This window comes from Coptis chinensis, chromosome 2 (assembly GCF_015680905.1).
Source record: "Coptis chinensis isolate HL-2020 chromosome 2, ASM1568090v1, whole genome shotgun sequence".
In the NCBI taxonomy this organism is placed as follows: domain Eukaryota; kingdom Viridiplantae; phylum Streptophyta; class Magnoliopsida; order Ranunculales; family Ranunculaceae; genus Coptis; species Coptis chinensis.
In genome coordinates, this window is record NC_141457.1 from 6,077,927 (window position 1) to 6,097,416 (window position 19,490).

Here is a 19,490-nt window from a genome sequence, read left to right on the forward strand (position 1 = left end):
GAAATTCAATTAGTAGAACAAAAGAATTAAACATTTTGCTCGCCATGACTAGCTTGTTTTCATGCTCAGAGATTGAACGGAGTGCTCCTTTTTATAGGGCGCAGAGTAATGAGAGTATATACTTCTTTGAAAAATAATTCTCACAAGTCAAAATTTAATTTAATTTAATTATGATTTATAGGTAAAACATATAATCAGTTTATAGAAAAAAAAAAAAAAAACCATAAAAAAAAAACATTTTATCTGTTCACGTTGGTTGTAGGCATTCTTTTGAGTAATAATTTGAACCTTGAAGTTGTTAGCTAAGCCCTCTTTGATTTACACAAAGATCGAATTTCAGGATCGAGAAAATGCAGTAATGAGGTGTTTAAGCACATAAAAATATCTAAAAATTAAATACTGGGAGATTAATACCAGAATTTTTTTTTGTAAAAAATTATTGCTATGTAACTTGATTCAGCATGGAGACTGAAAAGACCCCTGTCCACATGACTACATTAACGCCTATTCTACAACATCTGTTGGAGCATAGTAGGAGAGGCTTCGCCGCTTCAGTAATGCTATGCAGAATGTGCAGCACCTCAACTCCATGCCTAAAATCCTCAATTTTACTTTCATCAGTTTAGTTCCTAAAATGACAGATCCCTCAAAAACCACCGACTCTAGGCCAATTGTTTGTTGTGAAACTTGTGACCTCACCTTTAGAATTTAGATGCATTGCCAAAGTCCAATGATCCTATGATCCTATCCAATAGGATGATGCCTTACATGAACTCTATCGTTTAAACAGGTCTATCTTTGTCTCTATCTTTGTCCCTCCAAGATTAACATAAGATAACTTGCTCATAAGTCATATCCCCTGAACTCGTTTGGAGTTACAGCAGGAAGTACAGTACATCTCTCCCAGAAGCTCCCTAAAGACTGACACAAGTAAGTCTTATGACACGGTTGCTTGGGAAGCATTAGAAGGTCTGCTTTTGAAGTTCAACTCACGCATTTTAATCTTCGTCAAATGTAATTATGGAAGACAGAGGAAAGCTAAAAGAGGGCAGAGTTCAAATTGTAGTAAGTGCTAATCACTTAATCAGTTAACTACGTAATTGCATTGGGTTTCAAAGGTTGGGCCGGGCTTGATCCCCTCGATTTGATTCCGGGTTTGCCCCAGGATTGGACCTCCATGTTATATAATTGGTCCGGTTCGAATCCCGCCTATTGACAGCCCTACAACTAGGAAATAGGAATGCAGAAATCGGCGAAGTTTTTGATGTGCAAGGCCTCAATGCCTCATAGCTTAGACAAGGTGAGACTGGTAAGAAGTTTGTGGAAACCTATCGCCTTTTGCAGAATTGTTCATCATCTGGATTCTAGATAGTTATATTTTCAAGTCACGAACAACCGAGGAACTGGATTGGTGGACGGTGGTTCAATAAGAAATAGAACCTACAGGTCCCAACAAATCATTATCAACTTGGAATAACGTTTAGGAAGATCTGCTTATACTTTGCATTGAAGCAGCTTTAATTTTTGCTATATTTAGTTTCAAGAAGAAAAGAAGTGAGATAAATGTATTTTTAAGTACAGTATTGAGTATTCATTCTCAATTCGAAGTATCAATTTTAATTCCATTTTTAAGTTCCCCTTTGAGGCTTTGATGGCGTGTTTTACCAACTACATCAACCATCCATGGTAGACCGTAGACTGTAGATAAGATTTTGTGCCAAGCAACATTTACATAGAGGGGCCAATGATGCGACATTTTATCGAGCCCACTTAAAGCCTCACTTCCAACCGACAAACGCATGTGGAAAAACTCACAACTTTACTGTTATCAAATTATTAGGGCTTTTAAAAGAGAAAAAAGAATCTATCAATAAAATAGATATCTTTCTATAAGTGATTCAAGACCATAGGATGATCACTCACCTACTTCAGATGAATTTTATATAATGAAGAAGACATGTCAATGAAGAACATAAAGTTAACCCTGGTAAAAAGTGTAACCAAGGGTTGATATTCGATAATGATATCAATTATTGGTGTGGCCTGCTGATCATTTAGACGAGCCAGGTAGGCGGAACTTCGCTCTCATTGGATTATGGGGGGTAACAGTAATATCATGTTTTTTTTTAAAAATATTTAGAGGGTTAAAACAGACACACACCGGTTAGACCCTAGCCTGAAGGCTCATCAACTCCGAAGCAAAGATTGTTGACGACATCAGGCACTAATTAAAAGTTTAAAGGGTTTAAAAACCTTTTCCTTGTTGGTATGCTTCACTAGAAACACTGGAATATCACATGTTCCCTCTCCGATCCTAATAGGAAATCTACGACTACACCAAATTTCACCGATTTGTTCAATGAAGCCTATACATGACAAAAAGGGAAGCCACTTGTAATGCTCACTTAAAACAGAGAACATTATCCGAAACAAGTCAATTCTTCTGTTTGCATTCGCGGTGCAAAACATCAAGGTTAGCACATACTGCCAAGAAGCACCATTTCCAATCTAAGGCCATGTTAGGTATAAGGCTTACGACTGCAAAATGGAATCGAAAATTATACCATACAAAGAAATCTATACTCAATTACTCAGCCTCAGAGGGACATGGTTCGGAGACATTGAAAGTCGAGGATGCAATGTTCACCTAGGGCAATAGGTTGACAAGTGAACGCTGAACCTAGAGGTCATATCGCACCCTCAGCATTATTTTCAGGAAGGTCACATAGGCAAACAGCAATAATGATAGAGAGTACCGTTCTTTAACATCACAGCAAGCATTACCAGCAGAAAAAGTTTTGCGAAAATCTCCTTAAGCATCATCCTTCTACACAATCAACGCATTCTTTGCATTCTCAAGTGTAATAGATCAACTAGAGTCTAACTGTCCAAGTACCAACAGTTAAAGAAAGTTGATGCAGACAAAACATCAGTGGTCATTGTGACTAATCAATCACAAGAGATTGGATAAATAACTCACAAGGGATATGTAAGGAAAACAAGGACATATTTACAACCTTCACATCCCCTGATAAGTTAGCATGACACTCCACCAAACATGGAAGCCAATAAGCTTCTTTTAGTCTCTTCAATTAAAATATCTACAATACTAACATAACCTGATAACCCTCTACATAACTCTAACCAACTCAGTTAACTAAACTGTTGAGAATAAGATAAATTAAGACCCCCAGCATAAATATGTTACAGATGATAGATACAGACCTAGGGAAGGAAACATGCCGACATTTGTTAGTATGCACAACCAAGATGCAACGGTTGTCTCTCAAAAGGTCAATTGCAGATTGTCTTCAGTCGCTTTGCAGCCTGCACAAAACCTACAATGACCTGCAACTCATCCAATTGCTTCAAGGCAAAAAGCAATTGTGTTTAAGACACGAATCAGACAATTATCACATATCTCAAAAGTTTAAGAAATACTAGCGGTATTTATGCAGTGATGCACCCGATTACATCAATGAATCCCATGTCCAAAGAGGCAAGGAGAAAATGATGTTTCATATTTTGAAGTAACAGAACCCTCACTTTATATAGTATGATGTTCTCATCAAGATCTGTTCAGTGAAAATGGTCCTATCACAACATGAGATAATTGTGGGAAAAGGCAAGCGCTTTGGGACTTTAATTGAAAGGATATAATAAGGTTAGTCATAAGTACCTGTGACATGAAATGCCTCTGAACAATATCAATCAGCTGCTCTTTAGATGGATTGGGGATGTCATCCACCTAAATGAAAATTTGATACGGTAATTGTTAATGACAGAAAGGTTATGCAAATGAGCACACACAATTACAAAAGGATGTACTCATGTAACTGATTCTTCTGGATTTAAAACTAATAAGGATGTCAAACTTTCAGCCACATGGCAAAACCGGATGAACATACTCACAAGTTTAAAGTGCCGCCAATATCTACGCAATGCTGTGGTTTCTAGTTTGCGGAGATCAACCTTCTGTACAATCATTTAAAGTTTAGCAAATTGAACATTTTAAATGAAAAGATCATAAAGATGCACTTGAAAGAAAAAAGATATACAAGATTCATTAAATTTAATTTAGCAGCCACATACCGTAGCATTTCGAGTTGAAATGGAACTTTTAGACTGTGAATGACAGGAAAGAGACCGGTTAATTGTCTTGTGAGCTGACCCAACCGCTTTACGAGGACGATTTCTTGGCCTCTGGGACTTCTGAGTGTCATCAGATGCTGAAAAAAAGTTGCATAAGCCAAGCTTGTACAGATGAAAATATGAAAGCAGAATTGCAGAAATAAAGGTCACACAATGCATCTATGTTGTGAATGAGGACTTTAAGTCCAGATACCAAATGTAAAAAGAACTTCTATATATTTACAAAACAAATTTTATACTCACCCGTATCTAAGACACTCCACTGCATACTCTCACATTCAAGGTCATCATCATCCTCAAGACCAGTTGGAGCTTCAATCACACTAAGGGCATTTCTTTGTAGTTTCACTTCTATACCATTCGTAAGTACCTACAGTGTAGTGAGGTTAAAAATATAACTAATCTATCACACAATAAAAGGATGTAAGGTAGTCACTAGTCAGCAACTCCAAGTGACGAAATAAGAAAAATTGTATAAGCAGAAACAAGAAATATATAGAAACAATTAATCTCTTACACCAAGACACTTAAATACACATTTGATTTATATGAAAAACAATCCCTAACAACAAACAATACGAGAACTCACAAATAAAAAGATTAAAAAAGAAGAAGGTGAAGTCTCTTATAAACGGATAAACATGCGGAGATGCAGGGTCAGGTGTTAAATAAGAAACACACACACACACACAAAAGGTTGCAATGTAGTATCAGTGCATCACTAAAATGAACTTGACCACTTTAGTCTTGTTGGCGTCTCACTTTTCTAGATTTTCATTATAATGTTCTTAGTACTAAGATCCTTTGTCTCTTTGTCCTTAAACATGTAACATTACTCGAAAAGTATGGCATTCACTATGTGTAAACAAGCAACACTAACTAGGGAAACTCTATGACCATTGATAAAATTAGACAGATATGTCGGGTACCTTCTCACTCTTATCCAAAGTAACCCAACTTTTAGTACTAAATGTTATCGATTTTTGTTAGCCAAAGTATACTGATTACAGATTAATAAGGGTATAACAAAGCAACCAATCAAGAACATGTATTTCAAGCCTTGGCTCTTTTCTATAGATATTGTTGATTCTCTGTTATTTTTATAGCAGGACTAAATCCTTTTTTCAACGTAAAATGTGTGCAAGAATAGATTGTGAATCACAAAATATTACAACTAGTTATAGATAATCGATAACAATAATATACATGAATAAGAAAGCTAATCTGATTGGGGAAACTCTGAATTATAATAAAGTAACATCTAAATTGATGATGCAAAAGAAACATTACATACCAGCCAATGCCAGCCACCAAGTCCAACAGCTTTCTTAACAACACCTTGAAGACCAACCAGAACAGATTTTGTCCTATTATTTCCTGTTACTACAACTTTAGTATGACGTGGCAGTACTGATAACTCTTCCTCACTACTCTCTCCTCCTCCTACACATCTCTGTTTTTCTTCTTTCTCTAACTGTGAAATTCCATTGTTGTTTTCCATTACTTCAACCATTTTTTTTTTAGTGAAAAATGTACATTTGAGAATGGAGAATAAGGAAATGGGAAAATATTTGGTGTGGAAAATGGAAAATTTTCAAGTAAATGAGGAAATTCGGAGTGGGAAGAAACACAGAGTGAGAGTGACGCTCTTACTTGTGTATATTGTTTTCTCTCTCTTCTAGTTTGAATCCGAACTAGCTGAATGCAACTAATGGGTCAAGGACACGTGTAGGGGAAAATGTTTTAAATTTTAGTTTTTGTTTTGAGTCATTGGGTGGAGTTAGTGGACCGGTTGACTTAGTGGTGTGAGTTGTTGGTCACTGATTTCACTGGAATAATAACTTACTGCTGAAGTTACACTCTAGGGGTGTGCATGGTACCCAATTATCCGAATCTGAACCGGAACTGGAACCATTTATAGCGGGTCTGGGCTCTAAAATATTATACCCATTTAAAATGGGTCTTTAAGAACCGATCCGATAAAAAACCGAACCTGTTAGAATCGAATAGTAAAAAACCGATGGGTATCCAAACCGAAACCGAAACCGATTTGTTTGATTTTGATATATAGAATTTAGTATTATATTACACTAAATAAAAACAAATCCAAACATTATTATTATATATAGTATTATATATAGTCTATATTTGTTAGGTGTAAAATTATACTAAATATATATAACATTTAGCATAATAGTAAATGTGTGTTATTAAATGCATTTTTTATAATATTACATTAAATATGTGTATTATAAATATTAATAATAATATTTACGTGTCTCGTCTATATATGATAGTCGTATACTATGAATTAACTTATGCCTTCGCCTATATTAACTAATACATGAACGCGGTAATTTGTTTGATATATTATATGTATATATATTAGATAACGAATACGTGCAATGCTAACTAACAATTGTGGTACATATGATATTTATTCTATATATGACGCATTACGTATAGTATAATATACATATGTTCGATTTAAAATATACACATACATATAATGTATGAAAATGTATTTAAAATTTTTAGATAACTTTCAAATATTATTATTGAATTTAGGACCATTATTTCTTATGAGAGGACAAAAATATCGATGACAAGTGTTATAGTCCCCATAAACCAATTTTTATATCGGTTATATAACTAAAAAAAATAATTTTAGCAATAAAAATATATAACTTGACAAGGAACCGAAACCGACTTATTTAATGGGTATGGGTCTGGGTTTTTAAAATATAGAAAAAAAATCTAAAAGAACCGAACCCGATAGAAACTGCTAAAAATAGACTCAGAACCGAAACCGTTAAAAACCGACCCATAAACACCCCTAGTACTTTCATCGGTATATACCCGTTTTCACCCCGTGCTCCACAATCTGGAATAATGGATTTTACCTTAAAATGTCGGGCTGTCGGTTTGATATCGGAATAATGGAATTTGGAAGATATCGTTTTATTAAGCCTTATCCATTTTTCAACCTTTCTAAGTATTTTGATGAATTTTTTAATGAACCTCGTACGACGTTGAGAAATGTTTTTTAAGAGTATAGAGAAAAAACAAACCTCTTGTGGAGTTGGGACATCTGCAATTCTGCACGACGAGCCCACGACTGCAATAGCATGACACTCACACACTGCATAAGCATTTGGCAAAATTAGGACAAGCACGATTGCACCATAGCTAGATGGACCATGTCGAGAACACATGCTCAGATCATGTTGGGCCCGGCCCACACTCAAAATTGAACCACTCCCAGGCCCAGCATGCCAAATACAGTAGATACCTTCTTGGCGCATCTAAGCAATTTGTTTAAGGTAGCTGTGGTCGGCAAATTTCTAATATACCAACAGTAAGGTTCCAGTGTACAAGCACCAATGGTTTCATTGTTCTTCGCCAAATAATTGATACTTCGTTCACTTAATCCATTCTTAGTAATCCAGTTAACATTAGGTAGATTTCCTTTCAGCTTGAATGGTACTTCAGGACTTACGTACATCTTCTCTCGCGTAAATAACAAGAGGATGAAGATGATGAGATGACTGAAGAAGCGGATGAACTAATGCATGTTTTATCTAAAACATATTCAACTCCCTGAAATGACCAGTTTACATAGTTATATATTCTATATCTTTCTTTTTCTTGTTACAGATCACTTATGCAGAAATCACAAAAACAAAGAATTCTAAGGGTTTTGTAGCTCAATGATGGAACCAGAGGACAAAATTTTTAAGCAGTGATTTTTCTTACTTTAGTTCATGGGAATCTATAGGACTACATGTTGACATATATAAGTGTCTCCGAACCAACTCTAATATATTAATAGAATTGACCATTTATATAAGTTCAAGCTTATGAATAAATTTGCAATTTAACATGGTATCAGAGTCCTCTGATTTTTGAGAGGTCTTGAATTCATTAGTGAACTTCCAAATTCTATGATAGCAAAAGAGAAATGGAGTTTAGCGCAGTTACAAAGAAACAAAAAATCACCCAGAAGACTCCAGGCAGGTAAATATGTCCAGGTCTTCTACTTGTGCATTTATAGAGTGCCCAATGATCAATGAATCCATATTCTTTAAGTCTAATCATGGCCAGAGTGCAGAATTGTATGGCGAGCAGTTCAATCAGGCGTCTACATATCAGATGCTTGTAGCATCTTAGGTGGCTACAACAGGTAGAAGGATAGCCCTTCACGTACCATAAACATTAGTGAACTTCCAAATTCTATGTTAACAAGAGATGGAGTTTAGGCAGTTAAAAAGAAACAAAAAATCACCCAGAAGAGAACCAGAATTTCTATGCAGAGAGCATCTATATGGGGATAGAAATCTTTAAAGAAACTAATATTCTAGGTGCAATAACATCTCATATTCTCATAATTCATAAATGCTAGACAAGAACATAATACTCATTCAAGGGTCCTAGTCACTAGCCAGTAACCCGTTTATCCTCGTTCCTCAAAGAGCCCACAAATTAATGAGCTTTAATTAAAAATAGGTCCTCCTAAGCCTTTGCTTTCAAATATAACTCGTTGACTCATTCTGCATTTTATGCCATAGGAATATAGGATCAGCTGAGACAGTTAAACTGCAACCACCGAAAGAGAAAGCTACAAAAAGCTCAAAAATGTTTTCCTTACACAGCAAAATCCTCGACACTGTATATATTTGGACGCATTATCCAAGTTTGGAGTTACTTCTAACAGCCATGCACACGCACAAAATAATTAAAAACATGTCACAGCCACCAGGTGGAAGTGTGGAATTTTTCCAATTACATAGTTTATACGATTTACACATTTTTTTTTTGCATCACAGCAGAAGCTAACGGTTTTTTACTACTACCAAGAGCAGCGTCTTGTGCGAAAACTGCTTTCTTGTGTGTGGTTTCAACATAAGACAACCTTGAACTAGCTATTTCAGGAGCTTTGTCTATTGCAGTCAACCTATGGAACAAATTGCAACCTAATTCTTAACTGGTAGAGGCGTTTGACACTATAATGAAAAAATATGCTAACACAAAGTTCAGTATAAAGAGAAGATATATGCTTGTACGGTTGTAGCAGTCTGAAAGTGTCAAGACCAACTTAGGTTCAATTCTGTTTTCCAAATACTTGGTAGTGACCAGGGTTGCCAATTAAAGTGAACAAATACCTTAAAGCACATGTAGCAGAAGACGACACTGAATTATCAAATCTTGTACAAGGAACAGTACAGATGAACTCTCTTATTAGAATGATTAAGAAGTATAATTGCATTTACGAACCTCATTTACACTAGATGCATAATTGGATGATCACAACGACTTAAGATGCTAGTTAATCTAGAATAACCTAAACATAAAAGTTGTTGAACAGATGGACAGAGTATTTCTGATCATATTGATCAGTCAACATCAAAATCATCTCCTAGCTAGTTAACTAAGGTGGAAAGTAGTTACATATACAGATAGTTCATGGCAGCATAACTATCAAGTCATAGCGCCCACTACTAATAATCAGAAAAATCTCATTTTCATACTGTTATTATAATAAGCTGTTTCTTGATAATCAACACATTCCGCTATCGCCTAATGGCTAAACCACTGAAGAGCATTTCTCAATTATAAGTGCTTGCTATCGACGAGAGGTCGTCCATAAACACCTAATCCATTCCGCGTGAGAATAACCATACTGAGCTGATGGCTTGTCAAGCACTAGTTGACAAACAATATCAATCATTAAGGATAGCTACTTGTGTTGGTATGTTGGTTTTGGAAATCTACTTGTGTTAGTATGTTGGTTTTGGAACAGAAAAACTGAATTGTCTCGTCTAATCTCCTTGTTCTGTCAGCTTCGAATCTTCTCACCAAATCTAGATTACTTCTAGGGTTATAATCCTCTCAGAAAGAGCATACTTCTATATCTTTTCTAAATGATCCTTTAGAGCAACAACACGGATTTTTATCATTCTAACAAAATGATCACTTGGTAAAAACAAGACATAGTTGGCAGATTTATCCGCTACACGAGATCCAGATTTTGCACTCCATAATCCAACAAAAGTGACATTTACAGTTCATGTAAATCATACTGTAGCAACCTATGAGTTCACAAGAAATAACACTATGGAAGTGAAGACCTTGTACTTGACGTGAATATAACCACACAAAATAAAAAGGAAATGACATGATTGTAACTAACTACTACTCGCTCAGTTATTATTTATTATAATAGAAAGGATCCATAGCAAAGGACCCAACACACAGAGTCAATAGTCTACTAAACATACCTAGAACATGAAAATCACATAAATTACCACTTTTGAAAGAGTCACCAGTCTGGCAGATTCAGCAGCTTCTTCACGCATTGGGCTGTTTAATAATCCTTTGCAGCACCACTGTCCTTGCCCTTCGAATGTCTCGGCTGCACCTGTCTGCTTGTTCGCTCAAATCCTCAATGCCCTTCATTAAAGCCCCCAGATTCTTTTTGATCTCCTCTATCCCAAATTTCACTGCTTCGTCTTCTTTTAGGACAAAATCAGCATTCTGCAATAAGGACTCAATTTCAATTTCCAAACGATCAACAAGAACACGGATTCCATCAAGGTCCTTAATTGCAATATAAGTACCGGCCTGCATTGTTCTAATGACGTCTTTCTGCCCCTTTAGTGCATCCTCATACTTCTTCCAAAGAGAGTCAAACCACTTTCCCATTGATCCTACAGGAATTGAAGTTGCAGCTGCCAATGCAGCTGCAACAGGTGGTGCAGCCATCACCGCTGCCACTATTGAGCAGATCAGTACAGCAGCAAAAGCTGAAGCAAAGATAATGCTTGAGACTTTCCTCCATGCTTTAACAGACTTCAACTTCTTGTCAAGTTTGCTCTTTTGATACTCCAATTTCTCAAGCATCAACAACTGATGCCTATAAACCGATTTGAAAATCTGAAAAAATTCCTCTGTAAATGGGTCCTCCGCGGACTTAAAATTCTTCAACTCCTCCAATGTTCTCAAATACTTTTTCTCATTCGCCCCATCTTCTTCCTCAAACTGCTGAAGCGCGACATTGATAATTAACTGACCATCCCTCGCTTTCTTCAAACATTTCTCAAGAGCAGTACAGAAATCTAAAGTTTGCAAACTATTCTCAAAATAGTCCTCAACTAGCTCAAACAACTCTTGGTTTTTCCAAATATCTTGTTTGCAATCTAAGATTATCTTAACCACTTCCTGATTCATATCAAGTAAACACCCAGTCACCTCTTTCAAGGAATCAATAGAAAGTGCTCTAACCTCAACGCCAGCAGCGAGCGAATTAATAACACGGTGTGTTCTGTCTTGTAATGTAGCATCAAATGATTGTAACTCTGGATCAAGCCTACATTCATCTTCATATGAACTTAAACCCGCCGTATATTCTAACCTTCCATGAAGGTCTAGTACCGACGGCGCTTCGCCTGTCTTCTTACTCATATGCCCACCCATTAATCCCAATCCAATTATAAATGTAGGTAATAAGATTTTTCCTCCTACTTCTCACAATGGGTATTGATAAAATCCTAGTTTAACCCCAACTTGAGCTAAAAGATCTAATCTTTTTCAATAATTTTCAAACTGGGCATTCACAGAATCCTTTTTTTCTACTCAGAAAGCCCAACCTGAGCTAAAAGAATATATATATTTTTTTTAATTTTTTTGGAAGCACAAGGAAAAAAATGAACTTGTTACCTTGATCAACAGCTAGAAATGATTTCTGGTTCAAGTGACTTAACAAGTTTGTGAAACACCCAATGAAACTTGGACAGGAAGGAAGCTTAGAACATAGACTTTGAAGTTTGAAGCTGAGTCAACAACACTTAAAAGCAGATCAAGAGAGCTAGAATGGAAAAAGAGAAATGAGATTCTGTTAAAGAAGAAGATATGAGGATGAACTTTAAAAACAAGTGTGTATTTGTTTATGAGAATGACTTGCACGCATGAGAAAGTGAGAGAGTGTGAAGAGTGTGTTAAGGAAAGAGATGGAAAACGCGGGAAGCAACGTACTTTTCTTGTTTCTTTTCACTTTCTGCTCACAGAATTAACGCGGAAAGAGACGGTTACTAAAAACTGATGATGAGATTGAGTCTTGTACTCTTTTGAGTCTTTTCAAAGTGTGAAACCATTATGTTTGGAAGAATGAGATGGGAATGTTTCTGCAAACATACACGCTGCTAAGCAATCTCTGAAAGAGTTGCATCTCTGCTACCCATGGGAAACATATGCATTTCAGAATTCAGACCACCAACATGGGGCATTAAAATCTAGAAATCTCAGTAGAGATCGTGTGATATCTTTCTTCATCAATCTTAGTTATGCAAAATTTTGAATCTTTAGCAGATCAACAAACTTAATCAAATATTTATTTTCTTATAAAGACCCAATAGATTTTGACCTATATATCCTCAAATTCATTTGCTCAACTTTTTTTTAATGGTGATCACATATTTGGTACGGTATTTTAGCTGGTGGAGCATGGAAAAAACTCCTTTATTCTAATGACCATTATCCTCCTTGACAATGTAAAACCTTGTCTCTAACACAGTAGCTTATGTTTTAAGTTAAGATGCCAACGGCCGGCCCACTTCTTTCGAACAGCCATGCAAATTAACAGGTGTAAAACATGTTTCCTTAACCCTTTGTTTGCTTGCTGATGTGCTCCACGAAACTAGGAACTGAAACTGAACACACTGAACACAGCTAGCTAATTTAGATCATAGTGCCTTGCCATGAAAGCTTTAGTAGTGTTTGTGTATCAGCCTTGGACAGCAATGACCAAATAAATCACAGGTTAAAAATCTGTTAAAACTATAAAAACGTGAAACTCTCATGGTAAGACCATTAAGCATTTCCACCTGGCAAACACAAGGCCTACCTCTAAGATTCTAAACAGTAAATTGCGCTACAAGTCAAGTGGCAAACGGCTCGACCCGCTTCTATCAAAACCCCCTAGACCTTGTGCGGAAGTAAAGCGTCGCTGAAGTCAAATTTAAAGGTGAAAAACATGTATTTGGTGTTACTTCTTTCTCTCTTTCTTTCATTCTTCTTCTTCTTCTTCTCTTCTTCTTTTTTTTTTTTTTTTTTTTTTTTTTTTTTTTTGGTTGTAAGTGGAAATTTTATTGATACTGATGATGAATTTTACAAATAATTAGGACAAACGTGTAACAAGCTCCACCGCAAGTCCTTTCTGAATAGTAAATCCTATCTTTCTAAAAACAAACTCGTTAGAACCAGCTGTCATAACGTTACTGTTCATAACGTAACATTATAACAGCTGTCATGACCTTATTTGTTTGTTTTTTTTTCCCAGCACGGCGTCATTGTTTATTTGCTCACACAACTGATGCAGATTAATTTTAGAAAAGAATATACATTAATACTAGCCTATATGAAACAATTGGTCTGGTATGAAGGTTCCAACAATTATTTCTCTACACATAAGAACATATGAAATTTTTTAAACTTATTGCGAGTTTAAATTTTAAACTTATTTCTCTACACATGTACTAACTAATTGGGGCATTTACTAGCTTGATTGTCTTATTTATGAAGACTTGAGGACAATTTATCTTTGCCAACAATGCCACTAGAACTTAAGGCAGAGCCAGGAGAATAATACTTTTCATTGAGATTATTTATAAACAAATATCGGTTGGAAGAAACATACATCATCATAATTCTAATTTTGATTGTAGGATTGGAAGAAACGTAGATCAAGAATAGTGAGACTATTTTGTAAATATTTTTTAAGTTGTTTGATAATTTCAAACTCATAAAGAGGAATGGCTAAATAATAAAATGGTTTAAATACAGAAATATGCAACATACTTAGGTCCTATTAACACTTGTATTAACATATAATTTTTTTTCACAAACGATATAATGTACTATGCCCGATTTCACAAAAATAGCAATTTGTTAGGTTATTCGGTTAATGATGATGTGTGTCATTGTTTTTTCATTTTCGTTTTATTTGTATTTTCCACTTGGCATGCCACATCAGCATTTTCTACCAACTCAGCATTTCCACCTCAGCATTGCCAACTTAGCACTGTTAACTCAACATTTTCGTTTTTTTTAAGTGACTGAAAAATAAATTAATAGTTTTTTTTGAATTAATAAATATATAAAAAATAAATAAATTAATAATTATATAATAATAATAAAATAATTATATAAAAAATAAAGAAATATATAAATAAAATATTATTTTATTTATTATATATATTTGAAAATTATCAAAAAACTATAAATAATAATAAAAAAAGATTATAATATAAAAAAATATATACATAAAGAAATATATATAAATAATATATTATTTTATTTATTATATATATTTGAAAATTATAAAAAACTATAAATTATAAAAAAAATATTATAATATAAAAAATATAAAAAAAAAATATATATTTTTATTATATATATATACAATTTTTTTTTTTTTATTATTTATAGTTTTTTTTTTATAATATTCAAATATATATAATAAATAAAATTATATATTTTGTTTATTATAAAATAATATATATATTTTTTATTATTATTTATAGTTTTTTGATAATTTTCAAATATATATAATAAATAAAATAATATATTATTTATATATTTCTTTATTATTTATATAATTATTTTATTATTATTATATAATTATTAATTTATTCTTTTTTATATATTTATTAATTCAAAAAAAATTATTAATTTATTTTTCAGTCACTTAAAAAAAAAAATGAAAAATGTTGAGTTGGTAGTGCTGAGTTGGCAATGCTGAGGTGGAAATGCTGAGTTGGTAGAAAATGCTGATGTGGCATGCCAAGTGAAAATACAAATAAAACGAAAATGAAAAAACAATGACACATCATCACTTAACTGACGGAACCTAACAGATTGCTATTTTTGTGAAATCGGGCATAGTACATTGTATCGTTTGTGAAAAAAAATTCTATGTTGATACAAGTGTTAATAGGACCTAAGTACGTTGCATATTTCTGTATTTATACCTAATAAAATATGATAAATTTTGATTTGCCTACTCGAGAGTTAGGGAGGCTATCATATAATGTAGAGATTACTAGTGAATGCTCGTGGCTTCGGTACGGATTCCACAAAGAAGCACAATTTATAATGTGATTTAAAATTCCTCGTGTATTGACTATTTTCCTAATCGTAAGGGAAGGAAAAAATTGATAAGCAAGCCAAGTCGGTGAAGAAGTCTAAATAATGCGAGCCAAAAAAAGGAAAATATGATCGATCATCTTTGTTCCAAATTAATTGAAAGCATTTTTAAGTAGGATAGCAATGTGTAACATTATGAAGAGGGAAATGTACAATACAAAATGATTAGAAAACGTAATAATAAGTAAATCATTTATGGAGGAATTGTGGTAAGCGACATAACTCCGTGATGTGCAACAACTTAATATATATTGGCCACCCAGTTCGAATATAATTCAATGTCCGTTTTTTTTTTTAGGTTTTGGGTCTAAGGTTGAGTTTTGATTTAAGGTGTGACTTGTAGATGTAGTCATATAGATATAGAAAAACTTTATGTTTTGAGGTGCTTTGAGTAGTATACATAGGGAAGCTATCTTCAAAAGATGTTGTGGTTGTCTTGTTTATATCTCTAGAGGTGTTCGACAGACTACCTGTTTTCTACATAAAGAATGAATAATATATAAAATAAACAAAGAAAAAAATAAATAAGCAATATAAACTATAGCTAGTGGGAGCAACATAGTTACATAGTGAAATGATGGAAATAGAAAAGTTAACGTGATTAAAAAGTTGCATATCACACTCATATCAAGCAACACAAAGCCAGTAACATCAAAGATCAAGAAAGATCAAGACAAGACTCAGAGAAGACCAAGCGCTAAAGAACAACATCATCAAGATCGATCATCGGTAGCAAAGAACATTAGCATCATCATCAGCAGGAGGTAGCATGCATGAGGCAGTAGCAACAGACACCAATCCACACAAACCAATCACTACACCACTAAACCACCTGCCACCTACACCACTGCACCAGCAGCACCTACACCACTACGTAGTAGACACATCACCACTCACCAGCACCAGCTACACCACCTACCACCGCACATCACCACCACACACACTGACACACCAACCAACACACACTCACCACACTACTACCACCTAGCAGCACCACCAAACAACCACCACCTGCCACCTGCACCACACACGCAACACCACAATTACACACCAGCCAGCACAAACCCCACAACACCTGCAACACACTCACACACACCTAACAATAAAATATCATCCTCGCGAGACCTTTAGTCTCACTTCCATGGCATTTCAATATATCACAAACACAACCCAAATCTAAAATTATCAAACTAAAAGTAATCAAATTCGGCTCAAATTAACACTATTTTACTATAAAAGGAAACAAAAAAAACTTACAGTGAAGATCTCCATCACCTCAAAATCCATTTCAATTCAAGCACATCAAAGTAGAAGAAACGTAGGGTGTTGCCTTCAATTGAATTCAACGCCAAGCACAACAAAGTAGAAGATCTCCACCACTTCAAATCCACTTCAATTCAATCAATGTGGTGTGTTTGTGTGTGTGTGTGTGTGTGTGGGGGTCGGTGGGTGGTATGTAAACGTAGAAGAATCAATGAGCAAAACCCATATGCACATTAAAGTAAAGTACACACAGAAAAAGGAACCCTTCGCTAGAAATATTTAAGCAATCATCATTCATTCCCGTGTTCAAGTTAAATGAATAATGCCAACACCACATTCAAATAAGAAAGTTCTAAAACACACAGAAAACTGAAAGTTCAAAGCACACTGAAAACTGTAAATATAGACGACGCGATCAAATAGTAAACTGAAAAGCACACGACTCAAGCAAAATGAGTTCCTACTCCGAAGCACAAAAACCCAAACTATGAAGTAGGAAGAAAATGACAGGAGTGGGTAGTTGCGTAGCACACATGTCCTGCATCAGGGAGGAGACAGTCATGTGATATTTTGATGAATATATTTTTGGAAACGATAAAGCAAAAAAAAACTGAATTGGATTGAACCAAATGGTTGAATAAGTGCTGACCCACTACTGAACCCTTGTTTTTTTTGCTTGGTGGAGTTCAGATTCCATATCTTGGCTTGAAACCTCTTTTCCGGTTACTCCATCTTCTAAATTGGGGCTGCCACTTTTGTGTCCTGTATTTAACCACAATAAGTTTAATGTAGGTGAAACAATACTGTTTTTGTAAATAAAGGGATCAAAAGAATACCTCATCAATAATTTCTTTCATAAGTGGGTCATCAACATCCATTGTAGCTAGGAAAATCTTGTAGATAACAAAAGATTGGCTTTCCTTCGTACTCTGACTGAAATAATTTATTTTGACTTGGAAAATGTACTCTTTTCCAGCAACTTGCTGTAATGCATCCTGAATGATTTGTGGGCCGTTTTTCTGTGTTATGAAGCATTTTATTAGTATTTGGTGAGAAGAATGTGTTTTGTGTTTAAAAGTAGAAAATTTGTGATATGAAAAGTTATAGGGTGTTGCCTTCTTGTAGGAGTCAACCAATTCTTTAACCGGCTTCTGAATAAGGTATTCAGCTTCCCGATCAAAAGCACCAAATTGAGTGACCACTGACGAATCTTCCGCATCCATTCTTAGAAGGTACCTGGACACTCCAAATAAAATTTATAAAAGTTGATCCGCCAAAAGCAAAAAATTCGATAAAGGATTAATGATTGACCTCTCATTGCGGCTCTTGATTTCAAGGTTACAGTTTGGGCAAACACGCTCAACAACCTTCTTGTTACAATTGTTGTTGGTGCATGAAGTGTAATACCAATTCGTGTCGAAGACATATCCTATGGTTGCTTTGCAAGTGTAGGTTGCTCCCTGTTTTACAATCGTAATGAACTTTAATAGAATGTTGGGCAACGAAACAAAGTTGCCTCTAATGGATTGAATGTTACCTTATTGGATTCATCTAGTCCCATTTTCTTTAATTTGTCTACTGAAACCCTACAGTTTCTAAGCAGTTCTTCCTCAGAGAAGCCCTCTTTTGTAGATGAATGTTGCTTTGCTATTTGCACTTTGGTATCCCCCAAGCTATAGAATTAAGAATGAAAAATATTGTAACGCATGACATGATCATGAGGTAATATGATAAATACGAAGAATAAGATGATACACTGACCTATTTTTATAGTCGATAACATCTTGGATGTCCAAATCTATGTAGACCTTCGTTCCACTAAGCGATGAAAGAGAAAATTGGCCTACAACATAGTATTAAGACATGAAATATGCATCATTTTGCTTTGCGTAGTATAAAAAAAATTGATTACAGGAAGGTGGAATAAATGTGTACCTTGGAAATCTTTTGGATTAAGTGAAGTTGCAATGACGACCACATCTTCTTGTGTCAAAAGATGATCCAGAAACTCTTCGGTTAAAGCACCCCATAAAGCAATAGTTAATTCCACGTCACTGATTATAGGATCAGTTGTGTCAGGGAAAAAAAATACATAGTGCTTATTAGAGACGAACGTCGGCAAGTTACCTCTGATCTATGAGCACAATCTCTCGAAAAGTAGTTCCATTTTTGTGTGTGATCTCACCAATTCGCTTAAGGAGTCCAATAACATCTAAATTTTTTGTTGACATAAAATGTTAGATTACATTTGTTAAGGGTTTATTAAGAGGAAACTCGTAGCAAGCTATTACCTATAAGGTGAGTCTTGTCGTGAACTCTACTCGAAAGGGTGTCGAATTGTGAGAAGTTGAATTTGTGCCTTGCAATGTGGGTACCTTCCACATCATCTGGTGTGATCACCGTTCTAGCATTGAAAAAAATCTTGTGTTCATTCTTAACCGGGCGATAATCTTTTGCAAGCCATACATCGAATTTCTCCATGGTGTAGACATTGCCTTCTTTTAACACACCATCCTTAAGCAAATCGTGAAAATTCCCAAAATATTTCTTTAGTAAAATGACATGGATGTCAGCACCCTGTGTATGATGCGGGAAACAACAGTAAAGTCCGCAACCCATTATAGCATGGTTTTGGCAAATAGATAGCACACATAGAATTATAATCACCTTTGGATCTAAAAGAAGAAACTCCAAACTAAGAGTGTCGTTATATTTCAAATGCACTGACTCCCACAACCTTGTAATGCGGCCCTTCACTTTATATCGGTTTGAGCCGTTGCGGAGTTTATCAAGGTCTTGATAGTTTTGCATCGACATTGGGAGACGCTTAAGGATAGGAAAAGGCCCAAATTAAACAGTATGGTATTAAAAAAAAA

At 34.9% G+C, this 19,490-nt stretch overlaps 3 protein-coding genes across 4 annotated transcripts; all 3 read right to left on the reverse strand.

Annotated features, from left to right (window-relative positions):
* Window positions 1-2,905: 2,905 nt before the first annotated feature.
* Window positions 2,906-5,843, reverse strand: LOC147514558 (uncharacterized). 2 transcript variants are annotated; one of them, XM_086583901.1, is made up of 6 exons: window positions 5,447-5,843; window positions 4,396-4,522; window positions 4,093-4,229; window positions 3,913-3,975; window positions 3,680-3,748; window positions 2,906-3,366 (listed from the first exon to the last, which is right to left on the reverse strand). In XM_086583901.1, exons 1-6 carry the CDS (start codon window positions 5,663-5,665, stop codon window positions 3,295-3,297), a joined length of 687 nt encoding a protein of 228 aa, XP_086440027.1. In that variant the 5' UTR covers window positions 5,666-5,843; the 3' UTR covers window positions 2,906-3,294. The 2 variants fall into 2 exon arrangements, with proteins under 2 accessions (XP_086440027.1, XP_086440036.1); XM_086583910.1 differs by lacking the exon at window positions 2,906-3,366 and adding an exon at window positions 3,447-3,575.
* Window positions 5,844-10,331: 4,488 nt separating this feature from the next.
* Window positions 10,332-12,369, reverse strand: LOC147514559 (UPF0496 protein 1-like). Its single transcript, XM_086583889.1, has one exon. It carries the CDS (start codon window positions 11,623-11,625, stop codon window positions 10,501-10,503), a length of 1,125 nt encoding a protein of 374 aa, XP_086440015.1. The 5' UTR covers window positions 11,626-12,369; the 3' UTR covers window positions 10,332-10,500.
* A 3,705-nt stretch (window positions 12,370-16,074) lies between these two features.
* LOC147514560 (replication factor A protein 1-like) lies at window positions 16,075-19,233 on the reverse strand. Its single transcript, XM_086592623.1, has 10 exons — window positions 18,906-19,233; window positions 18,742-18,826; window positions 18,550-18,668; window positions 18,376-18,457; window positions 18,152-18,287; window positions 17,926-18,074; window positions 17,730-17,850; window positions 17,451-17,633; window positions 16,322-16,369; window positions 16,075-16,221 (listed from the first exon to the last, which is right to left on the reverse strand). The coding sequence occupies exons 1-10, from the start codon at window positions 19,231-19,233 to the stop codon at window positions 16,075-16,077; spliced, it is 1,398 nt and encodes a 465-aa protein (XP_086448749.1).
* Window positions 19,234-19,490: the final 257 nt, after the last annotated feature.